The sequence below is a fragment of the Macrobrachium rosenbergii genome, chromosome 57 (assembly GCF_040412425.1).
Source record: "Macrobrachium rosenbergii isolate ZJJX-2024 chromosome 57, ASM4041242v1, whole genome shotgun sequence".
NCBI lineage: Eukaryota > Metazoa > Arthropoda > Malacostraca > Decapoda > Palaemonidae > Macrobrachium > Macrobrachium rosenbergii.
Genome location: NC_089797.1, coordinates 16039067 through 16052894, shown reverse-complemented (window position 1 = coordinate 16052894; position 13828 = coordinate 16039067). Strand labels below are relative to the sequence as shown.

At 34.0% G+C, this 13828-nt stretch overlaps 1 protein-coding gene across 1 annotated transcript in view; it reads left to right on the top strand.

The window, feature by feature from the left end:
- nompC (no mechanoreceptor potential C) overlaps positions 1-13828 on the top strand; it is a 182909-nt gene that overhangs the window by 132357 nt on the left and 36724 nt on the right. The window contains 4 exon segments of the mRNA XM_067101634.1: positions 6579-6684; positions 8853-9023; positions 9956-10080; positions 10722-10815. Of these exon segments, the coding sequence (XP_066957735.1) occupies positions 6579-6684; positions 8853-9023; positions 9956-10080; positions 10722-10815 (496 nt within the window).

Below are 13828 nucleotides of genomic sequence, written 5' to 3'. Positions count from 1 at the left end.
CATTTTTTATAGAGAAAAAAAGCTTCTATTTACAATGAGAGCCTTTCAGTAATCCAGATTTTACTGTATTTTGCAATGGTTATAAGTCTACAGTTATATATATATATATATATATATATATATATATATATATATATATATATATATATATATATATATATAGAATCGATAAAAGTTGATTTTAGCACGCTAGAGGCTACTGAAAACTGCTCGAAAAACTGTCATTCAACATTTTGATATCCCAGTTAAACAATGATAAAAACACAGGGATTTATTGTCCTATGTTCATTGCATTTAAATTGCATTTTTATAGAGAAAAAAGCTTCTATTTACAATGAGAGCCTTTCAGTAATCCAGATTTTACTGTATTTTGCAAAAGTTATTCTAGAGTTATTTATATATATATATATATATATATTTACTAATTAAAATATATATATATATATATATATATACACATATATAAAATGGATAAAGCTTTAATATATATTTATATTTTATATATAACTATATACTGTATATGTATGTGTGTGTCTGTGGATGTAAAATTGTTCTCCAGTAATGTTAAGAAACGCGAGTTCTAAAATATGTGTATATCTCTCAAATTCTACAAAAGCTTTTTAGAGCTTTTGTCCGAGGATGTGGGACTAATTAAAATGTTTATTGATTAAGCCCACAGAAAATGGACGAAAGCTTTAATCTTTTTTTATATTTTAAGAACTATGCACATATTCTGGAACTTAATCTTTTAATGTTACTGTGGAACCTTTTACATTTCGAGGAAGTGGGACATAGTGCTTATTTACACCATATATAAATGCATTATATACATGTATATATATATATATATATATATATATATATATATATATATATATATATATATATATATATATATATATATATATGATATATGCATTTATGCTGGTGTATTGAATTTAACTGCATACGTTTCTGACAAATTTCCCTAATGAATACAGTTCAGTTGGATTACCCACTGCGATAATTCTTAATATTACCTATTCTACATACGAGGGACATAACAAAGAAGTTTTTATTGCCATTTTAACGACATTCTTCCCCTCAAAGAAGCTAACAAAAACCTGCTAACTGAACTTACTTAAACCTGGTTGATGGTAGGGGGGAGGGGTTCATTACTCCTCCCCAAGCCCTAATGTAATACCCGAGTGTTTACGCCAACCATGAAATTAACCCAGGCCCCTAATGCTGAAGATGAAGCGTCAGTAGATACCCATGGAGAAATGGAGGGGGTGGGGACAAGGCTATTGCAACACGGAACAGCAAATAATTACGGATTCATCATGCTGAATTGCGTAGCTCGTTCCTAGTGATTATAAGAGTCATGTGCCTCTGAAAATACTTCGGAATATTCCCGTTGATTTTAATGGCTACTTTTACTGTTTTTGTAACTGTGAAGTTGCGTTTTTCATCGTGGTCAAATTGAGCGTTAGTCTGAATAACCTTTTTCCTTCTATAAGAATTCATTACTTCTTGACTTTACTTTCAATTGCACAAATGAACGCAGCAATATTATAAACAGAAAATGTATCAGTTGCATCAGTGACTTCCCAAGTCTCCTAGAGGGTTCCATAAACGTTGTGGTTTTTAGGAGTCTTAGGAAAAGATCTCTGACTTGTACCATTTATATAGTTTGAAGGATCAATAGAGCGGAAGGTGGGGAGTTGCAGAGAGTAAGGAAAACACTGTTATTACGCAAAAGTTACTCTTGATCTTGTGGAAAAAACCTAGGATTTGAGGTCACATTATTTAAGGCTAAACGCCTAATGATTCTTTGTAACAATAAAAGAGTAAAATTACGATCGTTTACCAGTTTTCTGCTTATGTTTTGTTTTATGATTTATGATCCTTCTATGACCTTTTTTTTTTTTTTGAGAGGAAGATATTTTCATCATAATTTCTTCCTGGAAAACCAACCCCACAGATTCATGCAATTCATCTGTAAAGACAAAATTTACAAATTATTTATAAGTAAACGGATGATTTACAGATGCTCAGCCAGTGCAACCAAAGCTCTGCGATATGGCTCTCCCTGAATGAACGAATGATTTCCACAGGCCACCATACTAGTTTGTGATTGGTCGAGCTCAACGTCAGGAACCAATCAGTGTTTGGTAATTCCAGCGTTGCCATGGTAACTGAAACTGAGCCACCACGTAAACAAAATTGAACTTGCGTAATCATTAGTTTCACTGTAAGCAAGGCAGGGGTCAACACCACGTAATTATCTTAATCTTTCTGTGCGAAATGAAAAGAAAGACGCCGCTATGTCTTCATCCAGGTCTTAAGGCGGCAATTCAAAAAAGAAAATGAAAAAGAGGGGTCAAAAGTGAATGGATTAGCGTGCGCAGTGGCACACATTTCGGAGAGTAGAGTATATCTAATATTATTTGTCTTTCACTTTCTCTTATTTTCTTATCTATTTTGGTAAGATTTACTGATATCCTGGCAACTGAACCAGGATATACTGCTCAGTCATCTAGTAGCCTCAATAATTAAAATATGGCACTCTGTTTCTATCTCGTCCATGTAATGCAAATTGCAGTTGTCTAATTTCAAAGAACCAAGATCAAATCAAACTAAAATTAAGAAAAAAATGGAAAAACTGAAAAGGAGGGCTAACCCCACCCATATCTCACGTGAATGCTTTAGATCTTTATAATGCTTATTCTAACATCAATGCACAGTCTAGAAGACCAGCTTAGAAAAATCGCCTTATTAGCTAATGGCTCAGGCAGGTAACGACCAAGAAGCGATTTTACAGATCATTTCATGGGCGGTAAAAAATCACACCCATAACGTCCTCTAAATAAACATCCATCATCATCATATTTTGCTTTAAAAACATATGTAAAAAAATCTTTCGACCACACCCTTTCATGCATACTTCCCTCTGAGCATTCCATTATCTGGTATGGTTATTAATTGCTCATTTCGCTCTCCAGATATTAACCACTAATTCGCTTCCATTTTGGGAACTTCCAGAGGCCTTGCGGATGTGAGGGTTCGCATGGATTAAGAAGAGAGGGATTGGTCTAGAATTTCCTTACCCGGCTGTTCTCTCTCTCTCTCTCTCTCTCTCTCTCTCTCTCTCTCTCTCTCTCTCTCTCTCTCTCTCTTATTCCACTTACTCCAATTATGATATTTTAATTCCGGGTTATGAGTGACACAAAAATTGTTTGTTGGACCCTTGCATTCTTAATGGTGTAAATTAACAAACACGCATATATATATATATATATATATATATATATATATATATATATATATATATATATATATATATATATATATATATATATATATATATATATATATATATATATATATATATATATATATATATATATATATATGTATATGTCTTTTCTTTATTGCCACACCTCGCATATACGCGATCCTAGGGACGTTATGTACAGTATTGAAGATGGGACTAAGGTACCATCATTCTGCATTCTTACATAGACGACAGCAAGTCTTAAGGTGTAATTCATTCCTCGTAAAGTATGTTGCACACGGATAAACAATTAACATATAAATATCCACTATTTTATTATATAGTTTTTACTATAACCAATACAGAGAACTGCTGCACTAAATCTTTTGTTTCTCATGAATGGTCTAAATGGATATTGAAAAGTAAAGGCGATCAACTTGCACCACAGTAATTTTCACTAATTTTTAAAACAAACTGAATTACGTGTTCGCCGTTAACTGCGTGCTTTATGCATGACCATTCAACGTTAAACAGTAGGTTGTTGAGTTTCCTAATATCAGTGTATTTTTAAGCTTTTTTTTTTTAGTCATGTTTAGCCTTCTTCCGCATTCGCTTCTCCAAGAATATCTTGCCATTTTCTCCGAAGATTAGATGCTTTTCTCTTGCATCAAAGAAACGTAAAAAAAGAATAATAACAAAAAGAAAAACACAGGAGGGTGAAATGCGCACATCAAAGAGAACGCTTCTTATGCACGAGCGTTAAGAAGATTATCGGCCGTAAGTATTTCTAATAATAGGCATTAGGGAATTATAATGACGATTAGCATTTCCTCGTGAGGTCATTGACGGAGCTAAACATGGGTCAGGCAACTGCGTGTTCAGCTGTCAAGAGAAGAAAGAGTTGGGGATACCGGCGTGAAGGATGCTCCCTCGGGGAAGGATTTCAAAGGCTTTGTTAGGGACAGACTCTTCCGGGATGCAGGAGTCGAAGCAAAGACCTGGGAAAGTCCTAGAGAGAGCGAAATTCCCTGAACATAAAATTTGTTTCAATACAACTATGGAAAGGACGGTGCATCAAATCAGAGAATTTTTTATTCTTGACATTATTCAATAAATCAAACTTATTTGCTCACCTTGAGGGGAAAAACGAGAACGTAATCAGATAAGCTTCAGGAAAAAGGTCTAGTATAGATTGAATTAAAGTAAAACCTTGGTGACCAAGCTTTTTTCTGAATGATGCCAGATGTAAAATATGTTAATCTTCTCTACAATGAAAAGTTAGACCCTGGATGTTCTTATGTATCTAGATGTACACGCGCTAATTCCTGAAAAAGATTCAGATTCATCTGTTGATATCGAGATATTGGGTAAAATATTTTGATAGAAAATATTTTTGTTTTACTGAGCCAATAATAAGGATTTCCGTTCAAAATTAGCTTTTCATCGTTTGTTTAAAAATTCATTCATTTTCTCTTGTAACATGCAAGACCTTTTCCCTTTATTCTTAGACTCGTTCCCTTTCACGGTTTAAACGAACCTTGACTGAAGGGTTAAAACTCTCGCCTCCCCCAATTATTTAGCGTTACCTTGCTTAGTTCCAAAGTCATTGATGACACTCCGAAGACCGCCGGACTAATGAATGAGATTGTGTACAAGATTAATGAGATCGCGCCTCAGCAGAACCATTAACACTCGTCAGTCACGGCCTGGGGAATGTTGATAAGACAATGAAAACAATCGAGAATTTTTTTTTCCTTGGGGGAGAGGCAGTTCCGGATCAATGAAGGATTTGCTTTCATTTCTGCAGTATTCAAGGACGTTAAGTACGTCATTGGTTTTGGTTTTCCTGTCATCAATTCTAAGCTGTTAAAAAGGGACCGCAATCTTTTTCCTCTAATCCATTTATGAAGACTTTTTACATTTAATTTGGACATGGGTCTCTTGTTTTGTGTACAAATGTATATACATATACATATATAAATATCTATCTATCTATCAATCTATCTATCTACCTAAATAGATATGTATATATATATACATATACTCATATATATGTACTATATATGTATATATATATATATATATATATATATATATATATATATATATATATATATATATATATATATATATATATATATACAACTTGTGAAATAAAACTTAGGCATGCCAAAATTCTCGAAGAGAAACTTGAACGCTGACTAATTCTACAGGAGTCTAACAATAGATAGGATTTGTACAGAAAGCAATCAAGTTCCAGTGGAGTACACTGTTACACTGTTATGTATGTGAGTAATCATATGCACTTGTGATACAACGAAAATGGAATAATCTTAAAAAGGGTAAAAATTTATGATTATCATCATCAACGTCATAAAGTTCGTTTTTAAGCAAAACAAGAAGAGCGTTGCACTGCAAGAGGGAAGACTGCCTAATATATTCAGATCTTCGTTGCAGTGTCTCGGAAGAGACAAAACTGGAATAAATGAAAATCTGCAAATTGAAAAGTAATCTAAGGTAAAGCAGAATCGGATAATCCTGCAAAAACTGTTTCAAATTCATGTGACTGGAGATATTTAGGCTTAAATCTTAATCTGAAAGATTTGCCATTTACCAAATCCTAAGTTTTCTCGTTTTTTCACGTGAAGATGCACTAATTTCTAATTTCCTTCCGAGCGCAATAAATCTCCCCTCATCATTTTTGTCGGCTTAAGGACTGAAAAATATTCCTATTTCATTTTTCTTCGTTGTAAAAATTCTGTTGATAGACTGACTGAGATTAAGGGATCACGACAAGGCTTCATGTGTGCCCACCATAAACAAAATGCTATAAACCAAAGCACTGCGACGTAATTCAGCTCTGTTCACGTAACTGCTTGTTAATGCAATGGCGTAAAAGTTGTCTGCTAAACATTCCGGTGAGTCTGATATCTCGCTGGTAAAGGTTTAGTAGGAAGAGGTTGATTGAAATCTATACATGAAAACCCAAAGAGTAATTAGAAAGGTTTCATATACACCTGTACATTTACATTATGTGTGTAAACGTAAATAGTAGATGGATTGATAGATATCAAACAGTGACTAAGATCGATAGCTAAACGGATAAAACAGTAAGAAAATAGTGAAGAACAAGAAAAGTTGAATGTAGTTTCGACGTCAGTACTGCGGCACTTGGAGAGGGTATCATACTGTAATATTGTTATCATTATTATGGAAAAACAACTATGTAACTTAAGAAGACATGCTACGTTAACGTAAATTTAAGTAATGAAATCTACGACTGCCAAAATAACTATGAATTCCTCCTACTTTCATTTTTCAGTCATTAGGGCAGACCCCACTGCATATATCAGCGGAAGAGGGAGACGAGGCAACTGTCAAGTTTTTCTGGACTGTCCACGTGAATCCGAATCATAATGATAATCATGGTTAGTATTCTGGTAAATGTTCCAGTTTCTTGTTTTGAACTGTGTAGTTAAAAATGTCTTAAAGCTTTCCATTTTGTGTGATGGTTCCAGGTAAATGATGTCCTAAGGTTATGTGTTTATCATGCCTTGACTCAGTCTGTGTATAAGTGTTCATGCCTGTAGACACACACACACACATATATATATATATATATATATATATATGTGTGTCTGTGTCTGTGTTTACACACACACACACACACACACACACACATATATATATATATATATATATATATATATATATATATATATATATATATATATATATATATATATATATATATATTTTTTTTTCAAGAACGTTCCACAGTGATAGTAATGAACGTGAAATCCAGAAAATATGTATATTTCCATATTGCACAAAAACTTGTTTCAAAGGCCTCTTCCATCCTATGTACTTGACTGACCTAGAAAAAGTTTATGATAGAATTAACAGATATGTAATATGAAGTCTGTTGAAACTATTAAGAATAATTTGCTGAGAACGCCTGTAAGCCTTTATGACGAAAATAAAACACCTGGAAGATATAGACAGAGGGGTGACGGGTCTCGCGTAAATTCTGAGAAAGGTTATTACATGTTACTGGAACATATGCCCTGATTTAAGTGTTGGACGAGTCATTTTTCCAGTTAATACAACGAGAGAATTTGAGTGTTTGTAAGAGGATAAATTGTCATTAAATTTGAATAATGGTAATCCAACAAGGGAAATAAAAGCCAGGAAGTTCGAGCAATGAATGTTAGGATGAATAAGAGAATGGAAATTGTTGGTTTGCCTTAGTGTAGCCTATAGAGGTGAATGCAATGGGTGATGGAAGAATAATTGAAGAAAAAAGTCTCAGAATATACAAGGTAAAGAAAATAGGAAAATGTATGTAAAAGGTATGAAAGAAAATGATTGAAAGTATAGTTGGAATATGTAGAGGAATTGTTAATCCAATGCTCCACAGTGAAAGACAATTGTGGATGCTGAATGCCAATGAAAGAAAAACGGTGAAAGTTGGTGAGATGATGTATTTGACCTTTATATAAGGAACACGAATAACTGTAAAAGTGAAAAATCTTGAGAATCGCAAGAGAAATAGCAAAAAGTTCAACGTTTGTGAAAGGAAGGATCTGGGCGGTTTGAGATGGTGTGGAGAAAATGGAGGACGGTCAGTGTGTGGAAAGACTGCATAATTAGCAAATGTTAAGAGGAAGGAGGAGAGGAAAGTCTGACAAGTACTGGATAGATGCAACAGAAGTATTTGAATTGAAGGGCCATAATATTCACAAAACGAGAGAGCTAATGCAGGATTGCAGTGAGTGAAACAGTGCATTTAAGGATGTTAGATGCATTGTTTATGTGCCTTTTGTGGTTGTGTATGAAGTGGATAATACTATAGAAGTTTTATGCTCAGAATGTTTACCCATACTTTAGCAGCAGAAGCATAAATGTAGCAGAGAAACATTGTTGCTTTCTCTCTGAAAGTAATACCTGGTAATTATCACCCATTTACCAGTAGGCGTCATTTCCCCCCTGTTGCACTGTGCCACTCACGCTCATCGTGCAAGTACTCCAGAGCTCTTAGTTATTAAAGCCCTTCCATTTTAAAACTTCTTCCACACTGTCTAGATAGTACTCTCTTGATCCAACTACATTTCCTCCTCTAAAAATTCTCGAATTACACACATAGGACCTCGAATCTTCATCTTAGGTCTTCCATTCTCCCCACATAACACATAGTGCACAGACAGAAAATGTTTGTTTTTTGGTTTTCTGCAAAGACTTGCAGAAAACCAAAAAACAAACATGGGATGAGGTTGCATGGCCCTCGTCGTCTGTTTTTCATCCCTAATCGAATTTAAGCTGCCCGCATACGAGACTCTTCAGGAAAGTGGCTGGCCACTAAGTGGTCAACCACTTTGTGGCCAGCTGAAATATCATCTTATACAGTGGTATGGCCAAAAAATAGATCTGGTGGCTACTCTTATCTATTTTAAGTGTCGTCCACTTTTAGTCGCTCGTTGCGGTCTTCCATACCAACACATGTGTTCTATTTTTATTTTTATTTAAGTTGCAGACCACTTTCCACTAAAAGTATCCTATGTGCAGGCCGACTTACAATTGGCTACCGTATTTCCAGACCGGACGCCTCTTCACGTTGCAGCAGAAAATGGATTCACTCCTATAGTGGACATGTTAGCTGACAAATTCAAAGCCAACGTGATGGACAGGACAAAAGACGGAGATACGCTTGTGCACATTGCTTCCTTACACGGTCACCCGGAAACTGTTATGGCTTTTCTTAAGAAAGGTAAACTTGCTGCTCTTCTTACTTAAGAACTAGTTTATTAAGATATCCCAGTCATATTTGATCCTGCTGGTTGGGGTGACTGTTTCAATTTGCTTTATTTATTTTGGTATTCAATATGGAACCATTGTAGACTTCCCTTTAGTTATGCAAACAAAATATCTGTATGTAATTCAATTGCGATGAAAATAACAGCCCCTGGTTTAGTAAGGAAATGTTATATATATTACGCATTTCCACTCGGGGCTTCCCTTCACTCTGTGTAAAAAACTTGCTTTAAATTTTATGATGTATTCTCAGAATCAAAGAATGTTCGAAAGAACGATTAGATTGAAATTATCATATTAAGTAAACTTTCTAGATATTTGAATTGAAAATAGGCTTCTTTATTTATTTCCTTTGAATATGACTGCAGAAGCCCATACCTAAATGTTGCTATAATAAAAATTATAGTTTTCTATTGATACAGGTTATAAAACATAAGAAACCCGTCATTTAGAAGGGGAAAACTTATACTAAATAAATTAGAATATTCAGGGATAAAATTTTATGGTTTATGTAAAGAAGGTATGGTAGTCATGGTAATTTAAGTATAAAATGAAATGATTGTTGAAAAATATAACTTCATCCGCCTGACAACGCAGATATACTTCTGTATGTACTCGATTTGTTTCAAATTCAGAGCACAGTAAATGTCAAAATTATTATTATTTGTTTTTCCTGATATCTTCGTCTAGGGTATTTCTACAATACCTCTGAATAATTATTATATATTGTCATAACCGTGATGAACAATAAATTCAAATGTACAAGTCTTATTCAGACTTAAAAGTCATTATTAAAACTTATATTTTTTCGAGTATAACCAAAGATAGAAGAGAGCTTTCAACTTGACAGATAAGGACCAGTCATAACCGAATCCTCTCTCCAAACAGGTGTGCCTTTACACATGCCGAACAAAAGCGGTGCCCGATGTATACACACGGCTGCCCAGAGAGGTCACGTGGGCGTGGTCAACGCCATTCTTCATAAAGGAGAACATGTTGATGTGACCACCAATGTCAGTTTGAACTCCATAATGTTCATTCTTGCTTTTAGATTTCAGTAGCTGAGTTAAATGTATTTTGTGTTTTTAAATGTCATGCAATTCCCACTCAGGGAGATTCGCTCGGGTGTAAGTTATTTCTAACGTGTGGCGAATTTGATAATAAATGGTGTTCGTGGCTTAATATTAATATGAATATAAAAATTCACAGTTATACATACAGACACACGCGTGTATATATATATATATATATATATATATATATATATATATATATATATATATATATATATATATATATATATATATATATATATATATATATATGTATATTATATATATACATATATATATATATATATATATATATATATATATATATAAATATATATATACATATATATATATTGTATATATATATATATATATATATATATATATATATATATATATATATATATATATATATATACATACACATACACTGACGCCTTCATTTCAACTACGATACCCATATCAATTTTTTTTTTTTTTTTATGAAAACAAAGCCATCGAACACCGGTAATATTAACTAAGTTTCAACTGTCCTCTGCCTTTATCATCATACTGTTATTCCAAGAGAAAATATCCACGGTAGAACCTCTCCTCTCCTCCAGGATGGTTTCACCGCCCTTCACGTCGCCGTCAAAAGCGGAAAACCAGCGATGGTGGAAGCCCTGCTCGGCCACGGAGCCAACCTAACTATGCAAGGTAAGGGGACTTTGGAAACGCACGTCCTTTGGATATGGGTGCTGTGCTCATAGGCCAGCGGAGGTGGATGAGAGATCATTGCGAATAACAAATGGATGATGGATTGCTATTTAGATTTCGTGAAGTGGAAACGTGATGTGTCAAGAAGACTTGCGCTGGGAGCCTCTATATGATGTGCGTGAATGTTACCATGTGACAACTATTGTTATTAGGGAAAAATTAAATTCCTAGATTTGGCAGAAGGAAACACATAAAGATATTCCATCTTGATTCAGTTTGGCCTAAGCCTGAGTGGATTAGAGCATGAACTCTATTGGATCATTAACTCAGAACTTGTTTTCATAAGTATAAAGTCCTTTTTAGGGAAGAGCCACAACTTTAGAAAGCTTTAGAACTGGCACAAGAAAACTTATATACTCCAACTTTCTTCGAGTTTGGCCTAAGCCTGAATGGATTAAAGTATGAACGTCCCTGTAACATTAACACAGAACTTGTTTTCATAAGTATGAAGTTCTTTTTAAGAAAGAGCCTCCATTTTACCCATGCAATAAAGTCATTGATAATTTGAATTACAACCTTGCCCTTTGCGTTTGTTATAATATTTGCTAAAATAAAACCTTCAGCTTTGTAAAGAGGAAGTGGAGATGAGTCACGATAAGCAACGGTTAAAGATTTATTTCATTTGCTTATGAAGGAATTGTCATGCCAACTAGACGTTAACAAGGTCAAAATGGACTTTAAAAGTCCAAGGCCGGGGACAGACAATGTTTCGGTAAATACAGGCAGGTACATCACGATAGTAATGTTTGCTATATATATTTTTTAGTATACAAGGTTTTACTAGCATCTGTTTTTATACATGAGTTATTAAATACATCTTAAATAGTACATCTCAGTCACAATCGAATATTGTCTGTTACCGAAGACATATCTTATTTTTCATAACCAAAGGACGTGAAAGTACACCAATAAAGACCTTCCGTGTATGTAATTCACATGAAAACAAAAGTTGACTATTAAGAAATAACGCTTTCTTTCAGATTTAGTTTTATTAGTTATCTAATTTGTCTTAGAGTTAGCAATCAAGCTTGTTTATATTCTAGTAAAGAACTGTACTAGCAAACCTTTAGAAAAAGATGAATATTTTTGCCATATACTTTCATGAATGAGATATTTTTTGAAGGTATGAAAACATTTTTCAATAGCATTATTCTACATTTAACATTCCCCTCCCCCCTCGAAAAGTCGGTAAGTTTGGACGCTCGTTTGACCCACACATTGTAGGAGTAACTGTCTTATTTTAGAGAACACATTTCAGGACGTAGTAACTAGAACCAGTTACGCCCCATTAGATTTTGAAGAGCTTTCTGTGGTAAGAGTGCTGTGCTAAGTGTACATTACGCAGAACCTTTGAACTCCTAAAACATTACTTCTTCTTAAAATGCAAAAATCCAAGTCGTTTTTAAACTGTTGAATGATAGCATGTGTTATTCGGCAGATTTTTTTTTGCGGTAAATTTGACGAACTTTAATTTTATTTTGTCATCTTTTTGTGCGACAGAAAATAACGTGAAAGTATGCTTGATGATTGCGTGTGTGTGTGTGTGTGTGTGTGTGTGTGTGTGTGAGAGAGAGAGAGAGAGAGAGAGAGAGAGAGAGAGAGAGAGAGAGAGAGAGGTATCGTTCATTAAAATATTATTTATTTTTATCAAAGACAATGTTGCCTGAATGGAATAATTATGAGAAATCTACCTGAATATCGATTTTTCATTTATCTAGCAACGCAGTTATTTATATTTGCATGTTGTATTACTTTTCTCACGTCTTGCCTATAATTTTTATATACGAACGAATTTCCTGATAAAATGTAATCTGAGAAAACTGGTTAGATTTCATAAAACAATGAGCTTTTCACATTAAATCTGCATGCAATCATGTATTATTTGTAAGAAAATCCAATTAATGTATGATAATTTATTGCAATTCGATTGTTTTACGATGTAATTTAATGATCAATTGTAAATATTTAATGTACATTCTCTCATGAAAAGTAAAACTAAACGATACCATACAATGTAGCACCAGCCGTTCTTTGATGGATAAACATCTTATTTCTTAAAGCCTTACAGATTAGTTCCATAGAAACCAGAGGTAGCTTAGTTATTTGTTAAGAACTTTTCTTTCTGTTTTAAACAAATAGTTTTTCTTGCTAATATCTAGGGTACTTGTTTTCCATTTCTGTACCGTTCTTTCCATACTAATAGGAATGAGTGTCAGACCTATATTTTGTGGTAATCGAAATTTCAAAAGTATGCGGGGACGGATACATAAAGAGTGTACATTTTAAAGGTCAATTCAAATGAACTTTTATTGGTCAGTGGCTAATTTTCCGTTTGTATCAAACCTTCCGATAATCATAGATTATTTGTTTAGGAAAAATAGTAATCCAGTGACTGCTGATCTACGTACAGTAAACGTGGGATGAAATGGCTTTGATGAGTTAGTTAGCTCTAAGGAGCACTAACCAATGTAGTATCTAAAAGAAAAAAAAAACGCTCTTTAGAGCATGGTTATTGCTCACATGGATGGGTTTCATCCACCCTTGTCAGAATGGGAGATTGAAGGGCAAGAACCCTGAACATGAGCGCAATGTCCCAAACATGAATAGGTCATTGTGGGTTGACGAAAATATTGTGGTGAATCAAAATAAAACACTTGATATTTGTACACACAAACTGTTACGGACAGACAATTAAGAATTGCGAATCTTAAAAAGTATGAATTAAAAAAAAAAACTTTAAAATCGCCCCCTGATTTATAAAAAGAAAAAAATCTGAAAAATCGGGAAAGCAGGTAATTACTGTATTCATCTTCGTATGCACCGGAAAATCTTATTTTCAGTTCCTCTACACTGTTACGTTCAACCACTAGGTGTCTACATGCAAGTGAAAAGTCCAAGCAATCAAGACTCGTGAAATGCCTATACACATGGCTTTTGCGTCTCAGCCTCGGTC